Source organism: Papio anubis, chromosome 16 (assembly GCF_008728515.1).
Source record: "Papio anubis isolate 15944 chromosome 16, Panubis1.0, whole genome shotgun sequence".
Lineage (NCBI taxonomy): Eukaryota > Metazoa > Chordata > Mammalia > Primates > Cercopithecidae > Papio > Papio anubis.
Genome location: NC_044991.1, coordinates 76,098,944 through 76,125,443, shown reverse-complemented (window position 1 = coordinate 76,125,443; position 26,500 = coordinate 76,098,944). Strand labels below are relative to the sequence as shown.

Below are 26,500 nucleotides of genomic sequence, written 5' to 3'. Positions count from 1 at the left end.
AATGCATATTAAAATAAATGACTTTTAAAATATAAAACGTTCTGGTGGGGCATGGCAGCTCATGCCTGTAATTCCAGCACTTTGGGAGGCTGAGGTGGGGAGGATCACTTGAGCTCAGGAGTTTGAGACTAGCTTGGACAACACAGCAAAACCCCATTTCTACAAAAAGTATAAAAATTAGCAGGGCGTGGTGGCACACATCTGCAGTCCCGGCTCCTCGGGAGGCTGAGACAGGAGGATCACCTGAGCCTGAGAGGCAGAGGTTGCAGTGATTTGAGATTGTACCACTGCACTCCAGCCTGCGTGACAGAGTGAGACCCTGTCGGAAGGATGGAAGGAAGGGAGGGAGGGAGGGAGGGAGGGAGGGAGGAAGGAGTAAGGGAGGGAAGGGGTTCACTTACACAACATCTCACCTCTTGTAATTTGGTAAACATGACTAGATATTTCTAAGTTCCTTTTCCAGTCCCAACCTTCTCTGATGCTATGATATTAATAAAAGTATGGTGACAGTTTCCAATCTGTATCATACATTCCAAAGTACACAGCACCTCATTTACATTCAACACCCAAGAAATATCAATTCATTTTATCAGAGAAGCTACAGGCTCAGTGAGTTAGACCAGAGGCTATAAAGTGGTGACTGGTAAGTACCTCTGCCTGTACATATGTATTGCTTAGCCTATCTGCTGCTTTTCAAAACTTGAATTAGCTGCCAACGTTTAAAAACCACGAGACTACTCACAAAAACCAGAAAGGGCTTCTATTTAAAAAACCCAACTCTGTGGCAACACTGGGCCACAACTGGCTGGAACCAGGTGAGGCTGCCCTCTTCAGCCAGGGCACGAACTCAGCTGATACCTTGTTGCCTCAGTCCTCACCACTCCCAATCAACTCCCTTCCCCTGGGGCCAAATGCGAGGCACCATCACACTTGGACCAGTGTTGTTACTACACAGTAAGCAGGAAAGTAACATGTCTGTCAAGAGCAAATAGGAGGCTGACTGGGCAGGGTGTTTTTTTTTTTTTTTCTTTTTGAGACTGAGTCTGGCTCTGTCGACCAGGCTGGAGTGCGATGGCCGGATCTCAGCTCACTGCAAGCTCCGTCTCCCGGGTTCACGCCATTCTCCTGGGCAGGGTGTTTTAAGAACATCAGAGAAAAAATGTTCCCTTGTAGAAGTGAATTCAGCATGGAGCCTGCATGTCTGATCCAGGTCCCTGCTCTGCCACTTCCCACTGTGGGGACTTAAGTTACTTAACCTCCCAAAGCCTCAGTTTCCTTACCAGTAAACAAAGCTCTGTGAGAATGATACACACAAAGCATTTAAAACAGTGCCTGAAAAAAGTGAGCTCTCAAATGCTACCTTTTATTAGGCCTGTGTGTTTATATGTAGGTGCTTGTCCTCATGATAGAAGCCTGCTCATTTCTGTCACCTGCCTGGCCCTGCAGACTAAATCCATAATGAAAATTTCCAACGAATCACACTGCAAGTAGTTTCAGTTAGTTAAAACCTTCACTATCAACGCCGGGCGCGGTGGCTCACGCCTGTAATCCCAGCACTTTGGGAGGCCGAGGCGGGCGGATCACAAGGTCAGGAGATCGAGACCATGGTGAAACCCCGTCTCTACTAAAAATAGAAAAAATTAGCCGGGCGCAGTGGCGGGCGCCTGTAGTCCCAGCTACTCGGGAGGCTGAGGCAGGAGAATGGCGTGAACCCGGGAGGCGGAGCTTGCAGTGAGCCGGGATTGTGCCACTGCACTCCAGCCTGGGCGACAGAGCAAGACTCTGTCTCAAAAAAAAAAAAAAAAAAAAAAAAAAAAAACCTTCACTATCTTTCATTCCTAAGGAGAAAAACAAAATTCCACGTCAGCACGGATCTCCTCTTTCCCTCATGGCAGTTTTTCCATTTAAACAGCATCAAGAGCAACATTTTTTGGAGGGATAGAGTATATAACTCATATTCCTTAATAGGCAGGATCCATAATAGTACTTATGCAAAATCAAAACATTCTCAGGCCAGGAAGGGCTAAGGAGAGTCAGAGAGCCCGAACACTGGCAGAAGGTTCCTGAAGAGGGAGCTGCTAAGGAAAAACCCCAATAGAAGCTCCAAAGCAGAAGACTCCACCCAGGAACCGTGGACTGCTTCCCTTGCTGACCTGACAGCCCTGGATAGGTCTCAGAAGAGTCTTTTCTGGATGTTGTGATAACCACTACCAAGTCCGTTGTATCTAAGTTTCAAGCATGCTGTGAAAGTGTTCGATAAGCAAATCAAATCAAATCTTTGAAAGGTACAAAGAATCTACTCAAAAAACACAGGTTCTGCTGGTTCCCTGGGATGTCACCACCATTACTGATTAGGCACCAGACCCTACCTGTTTCAGACTCCGTCCTGAAGCAAAATAAGAGGGCCACCTTGACTAGGTTCACACAGGAGAAACCTTGCTGCCATTCCCTCTCTAGCCAGCTGGAGAACACTCTCTGGTAGGCACTGCCAGTTCCCTAACTCATATCCTCCCTAACAGATCCTGAATTTTGTTTTGGGAGGGAATGTGCCTACATTTCTCAGCCTTTCTTGCAGAAAGGGTGATCATGTGATGAAGTTATAGCCAATGAGGGGTAAGCGTAAGTTATCAGGGGTGGCAACAAGTTCCAGAAGACTCCTCTTTAGAGGAGTGACTCAGCTGGCAGAGTTCTTTAGTCCTACCTCTTCCTCTTTCTTCCTACCTGGAACAAAACGACAGGATCCTGAGCCATAGATGACCCTAAGGATAGAAGTCACATGCTAAGAATAATGAGGAAAAAATGGGAGGAGTCTGAGTTCTCTGTCCAGTTAAATAGGGAGCATGAGGGATGGTGAGGCAGTAAGATTCATTCAGTCAACAAACTGAGTGTCTATGTGTCCCGCACAGTTCCAGGCATTTGGAACATATCGCCATCTAAAACAAAGATCCTGGTTGGGCGCGGTGGCTCATGCCTGTAAACCCATCACTTTGGGAAGCCGAGATGGGTGGATCACTTGAGGTCAGGAGTTCGAGACCAGCCTGGCCAACATGGTGAAACTCTGTTTTTGCTAAAAAATACAAAGTTAGCCAGACGTGGTGGTGTGAGCCTGTGGTCCCAGCTACTCAGGAGGCTGAGGCAGGGGAATCGCTTGAACCTGGGAGGCGGAGGTTGCAGTGAGCCGAGATCTCACCACTGCACTACAGCCTGGGCAAGAGAGCGAGACTCAGTCTCAAAAAAAAAAAAAAAAAAAAAAAAAAATGCAAAAGGTGAGTTAAGAAATCCACAAACACATAGGTAATTCTACATAGAATCTGTAAAAATGTACACACACTGATGTCTGATGTTGGGAGTTAAAAGTCTGAATCCTAAAAACAAACTTTAACTCCTGGCCTCAAGTAATCTGCCTGCCTTGGCCTTATAAAGTGCTGGGATTGGAGGCATGAGCCACCACAGATGTTCAGGTCTACTGGTGAATTATCTTCATCTACACAAATAACATGGGAGGCAAATTACCCCAGGAAGGCTGTGGAGGGGTTCCCAGTTAATTAAACTGGAAAACATTATGTTGAATGCCGAGTCAGCAGTACAGTGAGTGTCCATTACAGTTAGCTATGTGACGGTGATTACTACAGGACAGTCTGTGGGAGAGCCCCATGGTTGTGTCCAACATCCGCACACTTTAGTAATATGTAAAAATAATAGCCACAGAGGCACTAGAGCTCAGGCCTTTCACTGGTACTTGAGGCCTGGACTCCAGCCCTGGGTACTTGTCTCTCTTGTCTGCCTTGTTCAACTCCCTCTTCTGAAGGACCTGTTCTTTCTTTAGAGCCTAGTCCTGAGAACTGGAAGTCATTTGCTCCTTTAAGATTGACTGACTGATTTAGAGATAGGGTGTTTATTTATTGAGAGACAGGGTCTTGCTTTTTTGCCCAGGCTGGAGCACAGAAGGCTATTCACAGACACACTGCAGCCTCAAACTCCTGACCTCAAGTGATCCTCTTGCCTCAACCTCCCAAGTAACTGGGAATACAGGTGTGTGACATGGCGCCCAGTCCACTTGCTCTTTTTAAAGGTTACAGCACACCTCCATTCTGACCCACTATTTGCAGGTCTGGGGTTTGCTTCTCCCAGGCAATCTGATTCCCATGTTCCTGTAAAAATCTCATAGGATGCACCAAGTATTGGCCACAAAATCCACAGCAACATGCTAACTGTAAATTATTTTCTCTTTGTTAGAACAGAACTTCAAGTTACTGTGTTTCTGCAAAACTGTATTCTAGCAATAACATTTTCTCCCCATTCATTCAAAAAATGTATTTGCTCAATGTCTGCTGCGTGTGCCAGGCACCATTCTAGGTGTTGGGAATATAGTGGTGAGCAGGGCAGCCTAGGTTTCAGTCCAGGAACAAGTGAACAGAACCCTTCAGTAATTTCAGGTATTGTAAGTACTATGGAAAAAATAAAAGATAATGGGACAGATATGACGAGGAGCTACAGAAGTTGATCAGGGAAGCCTCTCTCAGTCTGAACTGAGAGACCTGAAGATACAGGGGGTTCAGAGGCAGGGAAGGGACAGTAAGTGCAATGGCACTCAGGCAGAAACAAGCACAGCCTTTCAATAACCAGAAAGGGCACCTGTGAATTGTGTAGCAAAAAAGAGAAAGAGAGGTATAAGCTACGAGGACAGGGCATAGATTTCAGTCAGAATGGTACAGGATGGGGAATTATCAAAGGGGTTTGAGCAGGGGTCATGTTCTAATTCATGCTTTTAAGAGATCACTTTGGCTGCTGTACAGAAAATGGGCTAAAGTGGAAGCACTTTTATGCAGCTCATAGAGACTTGGTTTTATATCTGCACAGCTATGCTTATTACAGTGCATTTAAATATTAACATTTATTGACTGATTACACCTTAATAAGGGTTACAGTAAAAACCTGGTCCTTTTCCTAGAGAGTTACAAAGGCAAAGATGACGACAGACACAGAGGGTGGGCCAGGGGATGCTGAGCACCTTCCTTAGGACTCTCGACAGCAGGAGTAAGTAGATGGCAACTCCGCGCTCACCCTGAGACAAACACCATTCTTGGTGGCAATTTTTTCTTTTGTGCTTTCCTTGAGTAAACGAATACTGAACAACATTCCAGCAACAACACTTGGTCTGTTCCCATGTACATCAAGCAGTCTGTTAAATTATAAAGGAATAAAACCTGCTCAAATATGTGCACTCCAGTAGGGAACATACTACCAACAGAAATCATTATCAGCAATGTGGCTGAAGAAGAAATTAGATCAGTTATGAAGACAGGTCAGATATTTTGTATAGAACAACCTGCTTGAGTGAAGAAGCATTTGACAGAATCACTTGGGAAAGGAAATTCCTGAAAAAATACCAATTTTGGATCTGGTTCCTACAAACTGCCCAGAGAGAGATATGAACAGTTAGACGTATCATAACAACTCAATCTAGTATTTCATTTACTTTGAGAATATAATCAGGTGTCGGTTAGCCTCTCACTTAAAAACCCAACAAAAACAAGTGATGTACATGGTCACCAGAAGAAGAAAACAAAGCTATCTGAGCATGTCTATCCATCCATCCACCTGCTACCTTCTGGCTCCTTCCACGGATATCTACGAGTGGCACTTGGCAAGGCACGGAGATCCAGTGTAGACATCAGAATCAAAGCCCTTGTCCTCCTGTGGACACTGAGTAACTAATCACCCAATCAATTAACTACTGAAAGCTAAGTGTCCCAACCTGAACCTGCTGCACTGAGGCTGAAATGAAGAAGTAGCAGCTAGATACATCCCAGTACTAGTTAGAGAAAACAGCACAGCTGACAATGGGACACTCAACATCATGCCTCGCTGGTTGTGTTCCCTAAGAGAAAAGCAAAGGGAAAGACCCAGAAAGAGACAAGCTGTTATCAGAGGTTTCCTGCAGATGTTATGACATATGCTTCCTCCGCCCCTCACACAGGCTGATTCCCTCTCACACTTGGAAAAAGAGCCATACCGTATCAGCCCGTACCTGACAGTGATGAGCCTCTTTCTCTGGGCGCATCTCCATTTTCTGTGCTTACTTTTCCAGAATCACTCCTGGCATGTTCACCGTTGGTTAAATCTGTTTTTTCGGGAGTTGTTGGTTTGCTTTGTGCCTGACTGTGCTTCAAACGAACGAACTTTGGGGATACTGCTGCAGCTTGGATCACAGGGGACTGGGGTTTTGACTGGATTGGTTTTTCCAGTTCTCTGGCCTCCTGCAACTAAAAGGCAACAAAAGAGGGATACAATCTAAATAGTCTCAGCATTTTAGTAAGGAAGAAAAATTATGCCAGTCTATTACTTAAAAAATTTCCTGGGCTGGGCGCAGTGGTTAACGCCTATAATTTCAGCACTTTGGAAGGCTGAGGCAGCAGGAATTCTTGAGCCCAGGAGTTCGAGACCAGCCTGGGCAACATGGTGAAACTCTGTCCCTACAGAAAATAAAAAAATTAGCTGGGTGTGGTGGGACATGCCTGTAGTCCCACCTACTTGGGAGGTTGAGGTGGGAAGATTGCTTGAGGTAGGAAGATTGCTTGAGCTGGGAAGGTCAAGCCTGCAGTGAGCAGTGATCATGCCAGTGCACTCCAGCTTGGGCGACAGAACAAGACCCTCTCTCCAAAAAAAAAAAGAAAGAAGTCCAGCCACAAGGATAACATATTTAAAAGGAAATAAATTCTTTTGACAATCTCCAAACAAATTCTGAACACAAATTTCAAAACCCGTTAGTTTCTCTGATGTTGAAAGCAAGAACAAAAGCACAGTACAGAGAATCCACGGGCAGAAGGAGTACCTTTAAAATGCTAGCAAATCTTCACAGGCACCGAGGTCACACATGAGAGTTCAGAGAGCAATGATGTCTTGCCCCTAGCACGTAAGTGCTGTCACTCACCACTTGGTTTTCCATGCGGGTGAAAATGACGTTGAGCATCTGAGTAAGGGTAGCCTTGGCAGTGGTTTGATTGATGAGATTTTTGCTGGCCAAATAGATATTGTAACATGTCCTCACCGTCTGCAGGATAGTACCCTCATGAATTTCAATGTGTGGGGAAGTCACTGCGGTCAGAAGAGCCTAAAACAGAAATCCGCGACCTTCACCATCAGGAACGCACATCACCTTCTTGCCCTCCTATGGCCACACTTTTCTACAGGGTCTGGTTTTGTTTTTCTTTTGTGTGTATGTGTGTGTTTTTTTTAATAAATTGTAAGATGGCTCTGCAAATTAAACTAGATGATTATTATCAAGAGCCAACTCCTATGGCTGTTAGTTGAAAAACAATGAACAGTTCTATGAAATCCAAATCACTGGAAACGAATAAATTGTGTTGAAGCAGACTTTCTACTGGCTCACTTTTTAAAAAGTCAAACTTCTAGCCAGGCAGGGTGGTTCACTTGAGGTCAGGAGTTCAAGACCAGCCTGGCCAACATGGTGAAACCCCATCTCTACTAAAAATATAAAAATAATCCAGGAGTGGTGGCACATGCCTGTAGTCCCAGCTACTCGGGAGGATGAGGAACAAGAACTGCTTGAACCTGTGAGGTGGAGTCTGCAGTGAGCCGAGATTGCACCACTGCACCCCGGCCTGGGCGACAGAGCAAGACTGCCTCAAAAAAAAAAAAAAAAAAAGCCAAACTTCTGAATTTTATTTAATACTGATTGAAAAACCTACAATGAATAATACGACAATTATCTCAGGACATATAACACTCCAAAGTAATCTCACCCAGATTAATCAGAAAATACATGTTTCGATGGTGGTCAGTTTCCCAATTCCCTGGTGGGTTTTCTTTTTTTTTTTTTTTTTTGAGACGGAGTCTGGCTCTGTCGCCCAGGCTGGAGTGCAGTGGCCAGATCTCAGCTCACTGCAAGCTCCGCCTCCCGGGTTCACGCCATTCTCCTGCCTCAGCCTCCCGAATAGCTGGGACTACAGGCGCCCGCCATGTCGCCTGGCTAGTTTTTTGTATTTTTTAGTAGAGACGGGGTTTCACCGTGTTAGCCAGGATGGTCTCGATCTCCTGACCTCGTGATCCGCCCGTCTCGGCCTCCCAAAGTGCTGGGATTACAGGCTTGAGCCACCGCACCCGGCCCCTGGTGGGTTTTCAAGAGAGCTTTAAGAAAGGTTTATCCAGCATGGAGCCCTCCCCTCATAATGCTAATACTTTCAGGACTTAAGATTTGGATCCTTGGCTACACCCGTCCTGATCCTTTTCTCAGACAAGCAGATGGTACTATCTGTGCCAAACCATTCTTGGCAGCAGAAATCGAACAGGGAAGTAGGACAGAGGCAAGTCAGAGATAAGAATATCAACAAAGACCCACTGAGAAATACAGACTGGGAATCCAGGGTTAACCAGAGGATTTCAAGACAATTTAGTTCACAAGCAATTTACATTGTTATTAGCTGAAAGGTTTACTTTGAAAACACACCTGGTTCCATTTTTCTTGTCTCAGTTCATGCTAATAAATTCTGACACCTAACAAAAGATCTAAGTGATGCTTAAATTTTTCTGTTCCACCTCAGCACCACCTGAGACAACACATGGTAAATTAGAAATCCAGATTCCCACAGGGACTTGCTTTCTAATTTAAAAACCAGACAGGCAAACAAATAGGTATACCTTAATTATTTGTAACTGAACCCCTTCATCGGTCTGAGGGCCCTGAAAACAATTGCAAATGGTTTCAACAATTCTGTCGATCAGCCGCTTCCCAGGGGCTCCACTGTCGGGGGCGTTGCCAGTGATGTGCCCATATGCGATGAGTTTCTAAATAGAAAGAACAGAGATTATAAATTTCTGCTTGGCCAGGACTGAGGCCTTCTGTGGCGGCCCACAACAGCAAAAGAGAGGCACTTCCAGTTCCTACAGAGTCCTCTGCTCCCCAGGAGCCAGGCAGGCATAACCACTCTGTGACCACAACCCTTGTCCTGTCACCTGACAGCAAAAGATGCCTGCAATGGAGACACAGTGTCCAATGAAAAATGCAAGGTACAGAGCGCTCCCCAGTATGCAACCATCTCTACAAACCTGAGGAGTTAAAAGCTATACATACTCAAGACAGAGAGAAGATTAGTGGTTGTCCAGAGTTAGGGGGGTGGCGTAGGGAGACATAGGGAATGATTGTCAATGATAATATAAAAATGGTCTAAAGTTGGGTTGTGGTAATGGTTGCACAACTCTGTCAATAAACTAAAAATCACGAAATTGTGTGTGTGTGTGTGTGTGTGTATATTTTTTTTTTTTTTTGAGACAGGGTCTCACTCTGTTACCTAGGCTGGAGTGAAGTGGTACGGCCATGGCTCACTGAAGCCTCCACCTCCCAGGCTCAAGCAATCCTCCTACCTCAGCCTCTTGAGTAGCTGGGACCACAGGCACATGCCACCAAGCTAGTCTAATTTTTCTTTATTCTTTGTAGAGATGGGGTCTTCCTATGTTGCTCAGATTGGTCCTGAACTCTTGGGCTCAAGCGATCCTCCTGCCTGTAATCTCAAAGTGTTGGGATTACAGATGTGAGCCACTGCGCCTGGCTTGAATTACACTTTATTTTTTTTTTTTTTTTTTTTTTTTTTTGAGACGGAGTCTGGCTCTGTCACCCGGGCTGGAGTGCAGTGGCCAGATCTCAGCTCACTGCAAGCTCCGCCTCCCGGGTTCCCGCCATTCTCCTGCCTCAGCCTCCCGAGTAGCTGGGACTACAGGCGCCCGCCGCCTCGCCCGGCTAGTTTTTTTTTTTTTTTTGTATTTTTTTAGTAGAGACGGGGTTTCACCGTGTTCGCCAGGATGGTCTCGATCTCCTGACCTCGTGATCTGCCCGTCTCGGCCTCCCAAAGTGCTGGGATTACAGGCTTGAGCCACCGCGCCTGGCTCGAATTACACTTTAAATGGATGAATTGTATGCACGTTAATTTTATCTCAAAAAGTTGTTTATATATATATATATATATATATGTGTGTGTGTGAATATGTATCTTCTTTCAATGGAAAGATACCTAAGAAACTAATAACATAATTGCTTGAGGGAGGAGAACTAAGTAGCTGTGAGCCGGGGTGGGACTAAGACACTCTGTAGTACATCTTTTCATTTTTTTCAATGTTGAATCGTGTCAGTGTATTTTCCAAAAATTAAAGTAAAAACTTCATCTGCATAAAAATAACTGCATTTCACACTTACATCAACAGTAGTGTGTTTCACCCACGAGCAGCTGCTTGGAACCTGCCCTCTCTGAGAGGTTACAGATCGGTCTGTGCCACCTCACCCACAACTGGGATGTCAGCATGGAGGACAGAGCTGGAAGGAACCTCAAAGGTCAGCAGGAGGATGATTTCTAAGCCTGGCTGAGAAACAAAATCACCTGAGGGAGCTCAATAAAAACACAGGTTCCTGGACTCCAACCCAGACCTACTGAAGCAGAACTTCCAGGTGGCGCCCAGAGATCAGTGTTTTTCTCCAAGCTATCCAGGTTATATTGATGGTTGATTAGATAAAAGAATCACTCATCTGGCGCGTATACATGTGAACTCTAAGGCATTCTCTGCCTCCAGTGACTTGGTGAAGACTCCTACAATTGCTGTTCTGTTCTTTCTCCTTTTGGCTTCTAGCTGGTCACATGCTTTTGCCCATACCAGGGGGACTCAGGGTCCTGAGGTTATCTATAGAGCAGCCACCACTGTGGGAGGAAGACTGGCCACTCTGCAGAGGTCCAACACTGTTTCTCAATGGCTTTTCCCCTTCCTTAGCTAGTGAAGTGTCACCACTCAATAAGCAGAAAGAAAAATGGATTGAGAGAGTGGCTGAGAGTAGAAATGCAATACTACTGGATGGAGCAACTGAAGGAGCAGGAGAGAGGTCTGCGCACACTCTGCTGCTCAAGTCCAACCCCCAAATCTCCAGGTGGAGGGTGTCGCCTGTGAAGGTCAAGTCCAGATGCCCTTTACCTCACCCCTCACATTGCTGCTGCTGGTGCAGGCTTCCTAGGAGGGCAGGGCTGTCTACCTGGAAAATGAGCTCTGGTTTTGACATTGCTTGTTCTTACACCTAACAGACTCAAGTCTGTTTTGTGCACTGGATTGCAAGTGGGGTGGTCTAGGAACTCCTCAAGTGTGAATGCTGAAAAGTGGGCTCCAATACTGATGCCACAAAGCAAGCTGGACATGGATTACTACTTTTGTACTTTAACTAAAGTATGAAAAGGACAGAAAGTATCCTCCCCTCTATAGACTTCTTAAGGGGCACATTACCCTTCAAATCAGAAAGAGTTTTAAGTATGACTTCCCCCCTCATCTGCGCAGGGAGATAAGGCCAGGAGAAAGAAGAGTTCCTGTATCCTGTGGATCTCTGGTTCTGCTTTCTCATCCTTCTCTGTGACAGACCCTGTTCTGGGCACTGGGGATACAGCAGTAAGACAAATGTAATTATTTTTCTCATAGAGTCTACATTCTCCAGGGAAGCACACCAAAGCTCAAAGTTCTAACTGGGACCTGTAGGGCCGTGTGTGACTTGTAGATACTGCCCCCTATCTCCCACTGTCCCCCAGGTAGATGTCCCCACCTTGTTCCTTGCTAACGCCATGAGCGGTGGGAAGAGGGACACGGAGGGAGGCCTCTGGGCAGCTGGCCCACTGACACATGAATCAGGGCTTGCACAGGGACATTCTGCCATGGAGGGGAAGATGATGACAATATAATCCACCATAACAGGCCTTTATAGGACTCACTGCATGAAGGAAAATGCTATATGGTTGGTTTGTTGGTACAGAATAGGACATACTTAGTAATAAACAGAGGTTGCAGTAAGTAAGCTATATTACAAGTTATCCCACTCACATGAATGAATATATTTGGTACAAATTAAATCTTCTACCTCACTGGTCTCTTCTTTTTTTTTTTTTTTTTGAGACAGAGTCTCGTTCTGTCGCCCAGGCTGGAGTGCAGTGGTCGGATCTCAGCTCACTGCAAGCTCCGCCTCCCGGGTTCACGCCATTCTCCTGCCTCAGCCTCCCGAGTAGCTGGGACTACAGGCGCCCGCCACCTCGCCCGGCTAGTTTTTTGTATTTTTTAGTGGAGACGGGGTTTCACCATGTTAGCCCATGTTGGGATGGTCTCGATCTCCTGACCTCGTGATCCGCCCGTCTCGGCCTCCCAAAGTGCTGGGATTACAGGCTTGAGCCACCGCGCCCGGCCACTCTCTTCTGAAGTTGGTTCTATTTATTTTGCCTCAGTGATAGGAATCCAAAGAGTCACCTCTGACCACAGAAACTGAGGCAAGTCTCCAAGGAGGCTTGCACAGAGATGTTCACTGTAACCCTGTGTGTGAATGCCTCCATACACGGGAGCGATAGATGAAATGGTGGCATGACACACCATATGCCAGTCAAAAGAAATGCACTAGATCCACATGGAGCAATATAGCTAGAGCCTAATAATAGTGTTGAATGTAAAAAGCTGCAGAGAAACTTGTAAAAGTGATATCATTTATTGAAAAAAAAAAAAAAAGAAGAGAGAAGAGAAGAGAAAATTATACACTTAAACAGGCAATTGGGTTTGGGGCTGGTGGCCCAAGGAACTTCATTTTATCTGTAAAGTTCTAAAAACTTTTTAACAGAAAATGTAGTCATGTACAACTTATATAATTAAAAAATTGATTTTTCGATGTGCATTTAAAAAATCTAAAGTTTTCTGAAAATGAGAGCTAAAAGATAATGTTTGTGGCATAAACAGGGCAGCTTAGATTAATGGTTTCCTGTAGCCTTCACTGGGATGTAAAAAGAAAATGTTAGAATTTTATTTATATTTTTCTAATTGTCCTTTGCAGAGATATATTTTTGCATGCTTTACAATATATGTACTTTATTTACTTATTTATTTTGAGATGGGGTCTCATTCTGTCACCCAGGCTGGAGTGCAGTGGCATGATCTCTGCTCACTGTAACCTCTGCCTCCCAGGCTCAAGTGATCCTCCCACCTCAGCCTCCTGAGTAGTTGGAACCACAGGCGCATGCCACTATGCCTGGCTAATTTTTTGTATTTTTAGTAGAGGCGGGGTTTCCCCATGTTGCCCAGGCTGGTCTTTAACTCCTGAGCTCAGGCAATTCGCCTGCCTCGGCCTCCCAAAGTGCTGGGATTAGAGGCATGAACCACTGCGCCTGGCCAGATATATACTTTAATAACAGTAACATGTGTAAATAAAGAGTTTTTTTGTAGAAATGAGGTCTCACTATGTTGTTCAAGCTGGTCTCAAACTCCTGGGCTCAAGCAATCCTTACACTTTGGCCTCCCAAAGCACTGAGATTATAGGTGTGAACCATCACGCCCAACCCATAACTTAACTTTATTTTTTGGAGGCAGAGTGCAGTGGCACAATCCTGGCTCACTGCAACCTCCACCTCCTGGGTTCAAGTGATTCTCCTGCCTCAGCCTCCCGAGTAGCTGGGCTTATAGGTGCGTGCTACCACACCCAGCTAATTTTTAGTATTTTTAGCAGAGACAGGGTCTCACCATGTTGCCCAGGCTGGACCTGAACTTCTGAGCTCAGGCAATCCACCCGTCTCGGCCTTCCAAACTGCTGGGATTACAGGAGTGAGCTACCGCACCCGGCCCTAACCTATAATTTTAAATTAAAGAAATATGAATATATTGGGAGGATATCCTCAAAAATGGTTTTATTATTCACTTGAGGCCGGGAGTTCAAGACCAGCCTGGGCAACAAAGTGAGACCCAGGTCTCTACAAAAAGTAAAAAAAATAACTAGCTGGCTCTGGTGGCACATACCTGTAGTCCCAGCTACTCCGGAGGCTGAGGTGGGAGGACAGCATGAGTCCAGGAGTTTGAGGCTGCAGTGACCTATGATCAAGCCACTGCACTCTAGTCTGGGCAACAGAGTGAGACCCTGTCTCTAAAAAAAAAAAAAAAAAGGAAAACTGACTGGGCACAGTGGCTCACACCTGTAATCCTAACACCTTGGGAAGCCGAGGTAGGCTTAAGCTCAGGAGTTCAGGACCAGTCTGGACAACATGGCAAAACCTTGCCTTTACAAAAAATAGAAAAATTAGCATGTGGTCCCAGCTACCCGGGAAGTTGAGGTGGGAGGATCACCTGAGCTTGGGGAAGTAGGGCTTACAGTGAGCCTGATCATGCCACTGCACTCCAGCCTGACAGAATGAAACCTGAGACCCTCTCTCAAAAAAAAAAAAAAAAAAAAAAAATATATATATATATATATATATACACACACATATAAAATTGATATATTACCAGAAAAACTTGGAGACCACTTACTAGCTTAGACATGACTGACCTTAACCCTCTGTACACTTAGCCCTGACTGTGGGGAAGTGTGTAGCAGACCAAATGTTGGAGGAAGGGAAGACAGAATCTTTATCACTTGGTAGAAGCAAGACACAGGGGAAGTCTCCAGGCTTCTCCCAGTGGAGAGGGAGCCTGGGTTAACTGTGCTTATGGCAAATCAATCCCAAAAGCACCTCTGCCACTCCTACTGCTGCGCCAAGCTCAAAGAATGGCAGGGCACAGCACGGATGTATCTGCAGCTGGTTTCAATTCTGCCCAAACCAAACTTTACCCCCAGGTATTGCCCCTCTACTTCCAAGACAGAGGTTACCTTACCCACACTGGGAAAAGCCAGTCAAACAGGCTTGGCAAGGGCAGCCACCAAGGGGAAGCACATTTTTTCCATTCAGTAGCCCAGGGAGCACCGAGTCACTTTCTCATGTCATAAAAAGGATGATTCATTTTGTATACTAAACAAAGAAATTCTAGTATACCTATTACATCTCAGAGAACTTCCATTCCTTTCTGTGTGTGTTTTTTTCTTTTTCTTTTTTTTAAGAGACAGGGTCCTGCTTTGTCACTCAGGCTGGAGTTAGGTGTTACCATCATGGCTCACTGCAGCCTCAACCTCCTGGGCCCAAGCAATTCTCCTGCCTCTACCTTCTGAGTAAGAGGACTAAAGGTGTGCACCGCGCAGCCCAGTTAACTTTTTATTTTTACTTTACTTTGTAGAGATGGGGTCTCACTATGTTGTACAGGCTGTTCTCAAATAACTGGCCTCAAGTGATCCTCCTGCCTCAAGGTGCTAGGATTACAGGCGTGAGCCACTGCACCCAACCAGAACTTCCATACTAAAAAGAGAGATAACCATACCCCATAAGACTAAAGATTTGCAGTGGGCTGAAATAAGGCAGGGTGTCAGTGTTTCCATTTGAAATCATACACAGATACAAGGAGTTCCAGAAACAAACAATTTCTATTATTAAACAGACCAGAACCACACGGTTACAGTTAAGAGCAGGGGCCAGTTAAGAGCGGCAACCTTTTTCCATAAAGGGCCACATACTAAATGTTTAGGCTCTGGAGGTCATTTGGTCTCCATTACAGCTACTCCGCTAGGTCACAGTAGAAGGAAGGCAGCCACAGATAATAAACGATAGGCATAGCTGTTGTTACGGACTGAGAGTTTGCGTCCCCCTAAAATTCGTATGTTGAAGCCTTAACCCTGCAATGTGATGGTATTAGGAGACTGGGTCTTTGGGAAATAATCAGGCTTAGATGCAGTCATGAGGGTAGGGCCCTCATGACAGGATTAGTGCCCTGTAAGAAGAAACCAGAGACCTAGCTCTGTCTCCATGACACAAGAGAACACAGCTGTCTGCAGCCAGAAAGAGGGTACCCTCACCTGGAACCAAATCAGCCAGTACCTTGATCTTATACTGCCCAGCTTTTAAAACTGTAACAAATAAATGTCTGTTGTTGAAGAAATCCAGTCTATGATATTCTGTTACACCAACCCAAGCAGACTAAGACAGTTGTGTTCCAATAAAACTTTATTTGCAGAAGCAGACAGTAGGCCAAATTTGGCTCATGGCCCAAAGCTGATGACCCCTGGTTAAGAACACAGACACAGAGTCAAGAAGTCCTAGAAACCCGCTGGACACAGTGGCTCACGTCTGTAATCCCCAAACTTTGGGAGGCCTAGGCGGGAGGATCACTTGAGCTCAGGAGTTCCGAGACCAACCTAGGCAACTTGGTGAAACCCTGTCTCTACAAAAAACATAAAAAGAAAATTATCTGGGTGTGGTTGTGCATGCCTATGGTCCCAGCTACTTGAGAGGCTGAGGTGGGAGAATCGCTTGACGTTGCAGTGAGCTACGGTCGCGCCACTGCACTCCAGCCTACCTTGGACTAGGCTGGTCACTTCATTCCCTAAGCCTTGGTTTCTTTGATTCTAAAATGAGGACAAGAGTTAAGTACCTCAGAGGGCTGTCAAGGGGTCTATACACAGTACAGTGGATGAAGCATGCAGGGCCCACAGGCTAAGAGCTCAATGCATGTCAGCCACTGTTCTTAGAATGTCAATTACATTAATTATCAGCACTCCTTTCAAAAGAAAACCTTAACATGGGAAGAGAACTAAAATTCAACTTCTGCCAAATTTCCTCAGAACACATTCACAGCAAAAAATAATTTTAGGATAGAAGTAGGACTGAAGCCTGCCATTTAACAATTCTTGGCTCACTGTATGTCTCACATAGGACAATCTGTACAGAATTACATCGAATAACAAAATGGTTTTGCATTTGGAAGAGTTGCTTCTGTGAAGAAATTCTCATCAATTCTCAAGTACACATAACAAAGAAGAGAGATTAATAGAGTAAATATTAGACCAGAGATGCCAAAAACGTTTCATGCCCACTGCCACTTTGCAGTCCTGTGCCTTGGTAGATAAAATCAATCAATCACAGCACTCTTTCTCAAGAAAGCTGGATGAGCCTTCAGACACCTCTTCTACACAGCAATCAGAATACAGAATCTGGTCACCATTCCTGTTCTAGAAAGTGCTGGCAAACTGTGGATCACTTCAACATATTTTTAAAATTTACTAAACTTTATTCATTGATGTGGACTGCCCACTGAGGTCAAGAATAAATGTTCTTTGAGCCAGGTGTGGTGGTTCATGTCTATAATCCCAACTACTTGGGAGGCTGAGGCAGGAGGATTGTTTGAGCCCGGGAGTTAGAGGCTCTAGTGAGCTATGATCAAGGCACTGCACTACAGCCTGGGCAACAGAGTGAGACCCTGACTCGAAATAAACAATAAAGAGAATAAATGTTCCTTGGGGTAATCAGAAACCTAAGGAGTAGGTCTTGAGCAAAAGTACAAGAATGATGGGCCAGGAATTAAGAAACCCAAGTTATAGTCCTGTTTCTCGTATTACCTGTATATTACTGGACAAGTCACCTTAACTTCTCTACCCTTGCTTCTTCTTCAGTAAAAGGTAATTTGCAACAAAGTTACCTGTGGCTCTAAATACAGTCAGTTCTCATTATTTGCAGCAATACTTGCAAATGCACCTACTCACTAAAATCTATTTCTAAGCCCAAATCAATACTTCTGGGGCTTTTTTGGTCATTTGTAGACATGCGCAGAGCAGTAAAAAATTTGAAATCACTTGATGTTCATGTTCCCAGCTGAGGTCAAACAAGGCAACACTATGCCTCCTTGTTTCATTCTCCTACTGCAAACAAGTACCTTTTAAGTGGTGTATTTAGTGCTGTGTTTTTTGCATTTTGGTGCTTCTTGTTGGTGATTCTGCTATTTACAATGGACCCCAAGTGTGTGCTGATATGCTTTCCAGTGTTCCTAACAGCAAGAAGGTAGTGATGTGCCTCATGGAGAAATTATGTGTGTTAGATAAGCTTTGTTCAGGCATGCATTATAGCACTGTGGCCCCTGAGTTCAATGTTAATGCATCGACAATAGATATTAGATAGTCTCTTTAAAAAGAACCACATGAAGACTAAAGGCTTGCAGGAACCTAACCCTGTAGTTCCTCTAGAAACAAAGATTCAATGTTTGCTAATTCAGTATGGGAAGTGACTTTATAGCACATAACTACCAAAAACAATAGATTCGACTGTCTCTATTTTTCTATTTGATATGAATTTTAATGCCATTAAGAAAGAGTCTTTTGAGACCAACTTGACCAAAATGGTGAAACCCCATCTGTAATAAAAATACAAAACATTAGCCAGGCATGGTGGTGGGTGCACGTAATCCCAGCTACTCGGGAGGCTGAGGCAGGAGAATCCCTTGAACCCGGGAGGTGGACATTGCAGTGAGCTGAGATCACGCCACTGCACTCCAGCCTGGGCAACAAGAGCAAAACTCAAAAAGAAAGGAAAAGGAAGGAAAGGGAAAGGGAAAGGGAAAGGGAGGAAAAGAAAAGAGAAGAAAAGAAAAGAGGTTGAGCCAGGTGCAGTGGCTCATGCCTGTAATCCCAGCACTTTGGGAAGCCAAGGCAGTAGGATTGCTTGAGGCCAGAAGTTTAAGACCAGCCTGGGCAACATAGCAAGACTGCATCTCTACAAAATGGAAAAAATAAGACAGAGGCTGTATAAAAATGCATTTTGTGCCCATGTGTATCAAATATTTCAATTAATGCTAAAAGTTTCATTTAGAAAAACATACACAAGGCATGAACAAATAAGATATTTCTAGGGGAAACAATTCTAGTTTTAGCTGAAGAGCTCACACCTTTCTCTTTTCCCTCCCTCATGAGATCTCCAAAAAGAATACATCAAACTGCTCCTTTCTGTATCGCCTCTGAGAGCACTGAGTGCCAGGGTGGTCCCCAGCATAGTTCTGTGTAAGGACCAACTGTGGCTTGGAGAGAACCCCCTTGACAACACAAAGTTGAAACACGGTACCTGCAAGCAGTCGAGGGATGTGCTGACTACCCGTGGGGACTTGGACTGGCAAGCTAGCTCGAATGGAAGAAAATACTTGTCAGCTTCAATGAAGTTTGCCTTTGGTGGTGCAGCAGTGCCAAGCCTAGGAGAAAAGCAAGAGAGGGTCGGGAGGAGAAATGAATTTTCTATACCTTACTCTAACTTCCCATTCCACCTGCAACCATTTAATTAAAAGTGCCTGCAAACAATATCCTGGGGCTAGACATTAAAAGTTGAACACATATATTAGGAAAAACACCACTAAAGTGCCACATGCAGAGAGCAAGTTCTCTGATTGGCATGCTGAATTAACAACATCCTGGACTGAATCCTGGTGGCAGCCACACCAGAGCTATACTTCTGAAATGTGACTAACCGGCTTCCTTACTATGAAGATCAGGAGGAGCCACTCATGGAGCAAGCTGTCCTCATGCCTAAGGAAGCATGCCATACAAGAGACAAGGGCTTTGCCTCTTCTGTCAAGAAAAGATACAACAGCATTACCTCAATCTTGATCCTTCCCTCCAAGTATACAAATACTGAGGCAGTAGCCTGTGAACCAAGCATCAGTTAAAATATATACAGAGTTGTGCTGTGTGCCTAGCACCATGCTTGCAGAGTGTGTGCCACCCCTGAGGATTAGAAATATGAGAAAACAAGCAGAGAAAGGGGCTCCCCGAGTTGCTACCTACTCCCTTCACGCCATATCTCAGCAAGGAGGTAGTGCTATAGCTTACCTCTGCTTTTCTATTTCTGCTTTAATTTCATCTGGTAAGGAAGGAAGAAAAAACACATTAGGAACATGTAACATTTATGTAAAGGAAAACTTTACTAAAATATATCTGGAGACCACTGAAAAGAATGTTAATGAGATGTTTAAATACAAAAATGCTGATATGAAGTGAAAGACATAATTGTAACAGCAATAATAATAGCTAACACTTACATGGAGTGACTGGCTAGGCATTACTGTGAGTATGTGTTTTAGCTCACTTAGCCCTTACAACAATCCCATGAGGTCCATACTATTATAATATCCATCTCATTTAGAGCAGGGTTTCTCAGCCTTGGCACCACTGACATTTGGGGACGAAGAATTCTTTGTTATGAGGCTGCCCTGTGCACTCTAGGATGTTTAGGAGCATCCGGGCCCTCCACTCACTGGATACCAGAAGCACACCTGATCCCTCTGCCATCTTGAAAACCAAAAACGTCTCTAGACATTGCCAAGTGTCTCATGAGCAAAACTGCTCTCGATGAGAAGCAATGATTCTGATGAGGAAACCAAGGCACAGTAGGGTTAGGTAACTTGGCTACTGTTGCACATCAAGAACTAGGGAGCCAGAATTTGAACTGAGGCTTTTTGGCTCTACAGCCCATGTTCTTACCTGTTTCCTGTTCTGCAGAATGCATGTTCATGACAGTTAGCTGACACAATACCATGGTAATATCACAACCTCTCAACTGTGTGCAAATATGCACAGCACACCGGAAACCGATACAACAAAGTATTGAAACGCATAAAATACTGAAAGTTGTCTAAGTAGTGGGACCTACTACTATGACATTTTCTATGATAAGCATATATACTTCTTCTTAATCAGCACTTCTAAAAACAATTATAATAAAATATACATAACCTACAATTTACCATCTTAACCATCTTTTAAGTTTACAGTTGAATGGCATTAAGTACATTCACATTGTGCTAAGTAAGGCACATGTAATTTTTTTGAATTAAAATTAATTTTAAAATCTTAACCACAGAGGTTACAACTACACTGGCAGGGTTACAGGAATAGCGTCATTTTTCAGAAATCACAATCTCAGAGATAGTCTTATTTCCAGGAAAACAAGGTTTTGTGCCATTAAAACAACAAAACACTGTCTAAATACACAGAATTCCCCCTACATCCACTCAGTTGAATGTATTTCTACATGTTAGACCCACAAACCCACGTACTATCAAATCAGACATGGGAAGGTTTGTTCTCAATACCATGTATTCAGATCATCTCCAAAAGTCCACCCTCCTTTACACAATCTCTAGAGAGCCAGTAGTGTGGATATGGCACTAGTTATCCTAGCAACCCCAGGACATAGTACTGAAGGTTGCAAATTTCCTTTTCTTAGATAACTCCATTCTAGACTCAACTTGAAGACGTGAAAACCAAGTAAACTGACTCACTGGAAGTAGCAATTTCTAACCTTCAAGCCTGACTTTGTATATCTCATTACACACATAAGAAAACAGAAGAGAAACGCCTAAATAACTAATAGCAACCATTTTGCTCATGGACCATAAGGGTTGTGACACACAGGGTCAGAGAGCTGTGTGGCATGGATCTTGCCCCTCAGGGAAAAGAATTCACAAAGGAAATGATCCAGCTTCCACTAGCAGAGGCCCATGAAGTTGTGGGAGATCCAGCCCGTGAGGCTGGCAGCCACGCTATCAGCTTTTAGAAACCCGTATCTATAATGCTAAGGCTCTGCTTGGGTGACAAGATATATCACTCTGTGACATGCAAGCTGGGTGCTCCTGCCCAGACTCAAATGTAAGTTTTCCTTCCAATCACTGTTACCTTGTTAGAGTCAAGTTTAAGTCCTAAACCTATCTGAAGCAATGAGGTCTTTGCTAGAGTTGGTGCTGGCCTGTGAGCTCTAAAACAATCTGTTTTGAAATGCCACTATAGGCCAGGCGCAGTGGCTCACATCTGTAATCCCAGCATTTTGGGAGGCCGAGGCGGGCAGATCACGAGGTCAGAAGTTTGAGACCATCCTGACCAACATGGTGAAACCCCATCTCTACTAAAAATACAAAAATTAGCCGGGCGTGGTGCCACACACCTGTAATCCCAGCTACTCAGAAGGCTGAGGCAGGAGAATCCCTTGAACCTGGGAAGCAGTAATTGCAGTGAGCCGAGATGGTGCCACTGCACTCCAGCCTGGGCGACACAGCGAGACTGTGTCTCAAAAAAAAAAAAAAAAAAAAAAAGCATAAAACAAACCAAACACAAAAGTTACACCAACTACAAAGGCCCATGGAGGCCAGGCGGGAAATGTCAAGAAAAAACATGGTGGGTGTAAGATCAAAGAAAGACAGGACCCTCTCTCCACCCAGTACAGGAAGGGGTGCGGCAGCTCCTCAGTTCCAGCTGACTGGAATCTTTAGAGTCCCTGAGCCCACAGGTGCTAATTGTTCTGATTTTTCCAGAGGTCGAAATCCAGATTTTAAGTGAAAGCTCTGATTGCAATTCAAACACCTTCAATTGTTTTAAAATTATATTAAATAGAAAAAATAAGATCTGGTGTTCGATAGATCAGTATGATGACTACAGTTAACATTAACCAACTGTACATTTCAAAATAGCTAGGAAAGAATAATTCAAATATTCCTAATGTAAAGAAAAAATGAATATTTAAAGTGATGAATATCCCAGTTACCCCGATTTGACTATAAGAAAGCATCTAATTATCAATGCACTTAAAAAATATGTACAGCTATATGTATCAATAAAAAATACATTTAAAAAATATTATGGCTTAAATAAGACTGGTTTGCAAGCTGCCTAGCTCTGAAGTTACCAGTTTGCCAATTCTGCTTTAAGGGATGGAGAAGAGCCGAGGAGAGAGTGCTTCAGTGGCTGCAGAAAAGTACCTGCAGGGGATAAAAGTGGCTTTTAAGGACTGTGACCAGTGCTATGAGGACAAAGCATCAAGTTTTCTATAAGCAAAATGTTGTCCAGCCAAAGAACAAAGAACTAAAGAGCCAGAGGACTGAAGTTCAAGGCCAAACTCCATTATAAATTTTATAGATGAAAATCAAGATCCACAGAGGTTACAAGTTATTAAGTACTGGAGATTGGACTTAAACCCAGAAAATCAGGCTCCAGAGTCTGTGTTCTCCTGGATACCTTGACTCTCAAATAAGCATATCGAATTACTCTGTAAACTATCAACGCAGAAGAGTTTAAATGTGTGGTTTTCCTAGCACTGATACCAACCATGAATGCTACAACCATGGTTCAAAACACTGGTGTTTTACTACTCTGTGAACCCGTCCAGCTGGGAAAGCTAGTTTACAAGCCTTCTGAAATCTCCCAAACCCCTTTTCCAGCCTGGCATGACCACAGCAAAGGTAAAACCCGGTTTTGGAATGGGAATGAGCAAGGGTTGACAGGACTGGCAGCAGCAGCAGTGCAGGGCACAGGGACCAAAGAGAGCAGCCCTCTCCTGTGACCAGGAAAGAGTTGCTACCTGGAAGAGTAACTGCAGAAACCTAAGAAACTTCAGTTGCAAATCCTATGTTCACAGATTTTCTTTAGTTTTCTAAATTTACCCTTAAGTACTCCCACAAGAATTAGGAATTGTTGCGCTTTCTAAACTACTCTTTGTTGAAGAAAAAAAAATCTTGAGGCCAGTCCCCGTGGCTCATGCCTGTAATCCCAGCACTTTAGGAGACTGAGGCGGACAGATCAGTTTAAGCTCAGGAGCTCAGACCAACCTGAGCAACATGGTAAAAAGACTTAGATTCCATCTTAAAAAAAAAAAAAAAAAAAAAAAGAGAGAGGGAGAAAGAAAGAAAGACACTCTTGAAAAGTCTTCTCCACTAGGCCCAGTAGGGGCCCAGATGATAACAGCATCTTTGTAAGGGATGGGAAGAAGCCCATGGAGGGGCTGGGAGAGGGTGGCCTGACTCAACTTTTCCTCGGACAGATCACTCTGACTGCTGTGAGGATAAAAAGGAAGGTAGCCAGGACAGAAGCAGGGAAACCAGTCAGGAGGTTACTGCTAATAATCCAGGCTAGCAGCAATGGAGGCTTGGAGCAGGACAGAGACTGTGCAGGTGGAGAGAAGGCACAGTCTGAAGCACACCGGCACCTTTTGTTTTTGTTTTTGTTTTGGAGACAGAGTCTTATCCTCTCACCCAGGCTGGAAATGCTCAAATAGCAGTAGTCTCATATAGCCCAACCTAAAAGTTGGGTTCTTGATATATTTGGATAATGCAATCTTTTTTTTTTTCCATTAAAAGAGGAACAATCCCATCAAAAAGTGGGCAAAGGATATGAACAGACACTTCTCAAAAGAAGACATTTATGTGGCCAAAAAACATATGGAAAAAAGCTCATCATCTCTGGTCATTAGAGAAATGCAAATCAAGGCCCGATGTGGTGACTCATGCCTCCAATCCCAGCACTTTGGGAGGCCGAGGCAGGCAGATCACCTGAGGTCGGGAGTTCGAGACCAGCCTGGCCAACATGGAGAAACCCCCGTCTCTAGTAAAAATACAAAAAAAATTAGCCGGGCATGGTGGTGCATGCCTGTAGTCCCAGCTACTCAGGAGGCTGAGGCAGGAGAATCACTTGAACCCTGGAGGCGGAGGGTGCAGTGAACTGAGATTGTGCCAATGCACTCCAGCCTGAGCAACAAGAGGGAAACTCCGTCTCAAAAAAAAAAAAAAAAAGAGAGAGAAATGCAAATCAAAACCACAATGAGATACCATCTCAGGCCAGTTAGAATGGAGATCATTAACAAGTCAGGAAACAACAGATGCTGGAGAGGATGTGGAGAAATAGAAACGCTTTTACACTGTTAGTGGGCGTGTAAATTAGTTCAACCATTGTGGAAGACAGTGTGGTGATTCCTCAAGGATCTAGAACCAGGAATACCATTTGACCCAGCCGTCCCATTACTGGGTATATACCCAAAGGATTATAAATCATTCTACTATAAAGACACATGCACATGTATGTTTACTGCAGCACTATTCACAATAGCAAAGACTTGGAACCAACCCGAATGCCCATTAATGATAGACTGGATAAAGAAAATGTGGCACATATACACCATGGAATACTATGCAACCATAAAAAAATGAGTTCATGTCCTTTGCAGAAACATGGATGAAGCTGGAAGCCATCATTCTCAGCAAACTAACATAGGAACAGAAAACCAAACACCGCATGTTCTCACTCATAAGTGAAAGTTGAACAATGAGATCACATGGAAACAGGGAGGGGAACATCACACACTGGGGCCTGTTGAGGGTTGGGAGGCAAGGGGAGGGAGAACATTAGGACAAATACCAAATGCATGCTGGGCTGAAAACCTAGATGATGGGTTGATGGGTGCAGCAAACCACCATGGCACATGTATACCTATGTAACAAACCTCCATGTTCTGTACACGTATCCTAGAACTTAAAAGTGTAATAAATAATTTAAAAAAAAAAAGGAGGGAGAAAAAGGAACAGGGAAAAAGTGTGTGTGGCAGGTGCCTCACAGATAGCATGGCACAGCCTGATGTGGCAGAAAGAAAAGATACAGGTGTGAGACAGAGCTGGGTTCAAGTCCTGGCATGGACATCTATTAGCTGAATGATGCCAGGTGGGTTATTAAACTTCCGTGAATCTTTTTTTTTTTTTAAATGAAGTCTCACTCTGTCGCCCAGGCTGGAGTGCAGTGGCACCATCTTGGCTCACTGCAACCTCCACCTCCTGGGTTCAAGCAATTCTCGTGCCTCAACCTCCCAAACAGTTGGGACTACAGGCACGCGCCACCATGCCCGGTTAGTTTTTATATTTTTAGTAGAGACAAGTTTTTGCCATGTTGGCCAGGCAGGTCTTGAACTCCTGACCCCAGGTGACCCACCCGCCTTGGCTTTCCAAAGTGCTGAGATTATAGGCATGAGCCGCCGCACCCAGCCAACTTCCCTGAATCTTGATTTCCTACTCTAAAAAATGGGAGTGATTAAAAAAAAACCAGCCCCACATGCCCCAGAAACCATAACTAGGCACCGAGAGTGCAGATAATTCTCTTAACACCGCCATGAGAGAAGTCTTGGCGGTGACTAAGGCGGCGGCTGGCACACGGCAGGTGGTCAATAAATGTCAGTTCTCTTGCTCTTATTTTAAAAGAAGTCAATATTAAAGCAAAATCTCTAGTGCCATCCATGGGATCAAGTAAAGCCAAGGGAAAAGGAAAATGAGTGGAACCCTAATGATGATGATGATGATAGCTGACTCACTGATTGCCTCCTAGTGGCAGGTGCTCATTCAGTCCTCACCACAACCCAGGGAGGCAGGAACACTCTAATCATCCACAACCGTTTTACAGGTGAGGAATCTGAGCACAGGGAGGTTAAGCCACCTGCCCACATCACAGCCAGAAGTGCTACTCTGAAGTCAGGATCCATGCCCAGGCAGTCTGTTGGAGGGCCAGCACTCCTGAGCCACTCAACGATGACAGGAGGAGGAGGATGGTGCAGGAAGAGGCGTATAGGGCACAGCAAACCTGCTCCACTTTATTGCTCCACATCTTAACAGGTATTGCTTTCCCAACTGCCAATGGGGCAATTAGCAACAATTTCCAGGCTGGAAATGAGGGAGACTGGAGCAGGGTGGGGCAGCTGCAGCTGAAAAGCCACGCTGTCTTTGTGGGAAATCCTTTCTGGATGTTACCGCTCGGGTCACACACCTCCATTCATCAGCACCTCTGACACCGGCTTGCATTCTCTCTTCCACTCCCAAGGCAAGTCCAACAATGACCATCACCAACCTCAAATCCAGCACTGCCCAACAATCCCATCAGTGGCCAGTGCCCCCAGATCCCACAGTAACCCTTCAACCCTCCTCAGACATCTGTCTGTCGCAGGCTTCCCCCTACAGAAACCAATGCTGCCCCTCAATTCCTTCAGCTCCCAGTCACCTGCCACGTCCTCCT

At 44.6% G+C, this 26,500-nt stretch overlaps 1 protein-coding gene across 2 annotated transcripts in view; it reads right to left on the bottom strand.

Moving 5' to 3' along the window:
• The window catches only part of ARFGEF2 (ADP ribosylation factor guanine nucleotide exchange factor 2), a 113,221-nt gene that overhangs the window by 76,515 nt on the left and 10,206 nt on the right, over positions 1-26,500 (bottom strand). For both annotated transcript variants that reach the window (XM_003904638.5, XM_009215954.4), the window contains exons 2-6: positions 19,517-19,547; positions 18,759-18,882; positions 8,662-8,808; positions 6,935-7,114; positions 6,032-6,266 (exon numbers count right to left, since the gene is read on the bottom strand). In XM_003904638.5, the coding sequence (XP_003904687.1) occupies positions 6,032-6,266; positions 6,935-7,114; positions 8,662-8,808; positions 18,759-18,882; positions 19,517-19,547 (717 nt within the window). The remainder of the gene's footprint in view (positions 1-6,031; positions 6,267-6,934; positions 7,115-8,661; positions 8,809-18,758; positions 18,883-19,516; positions 19,548-26,500) is intronic.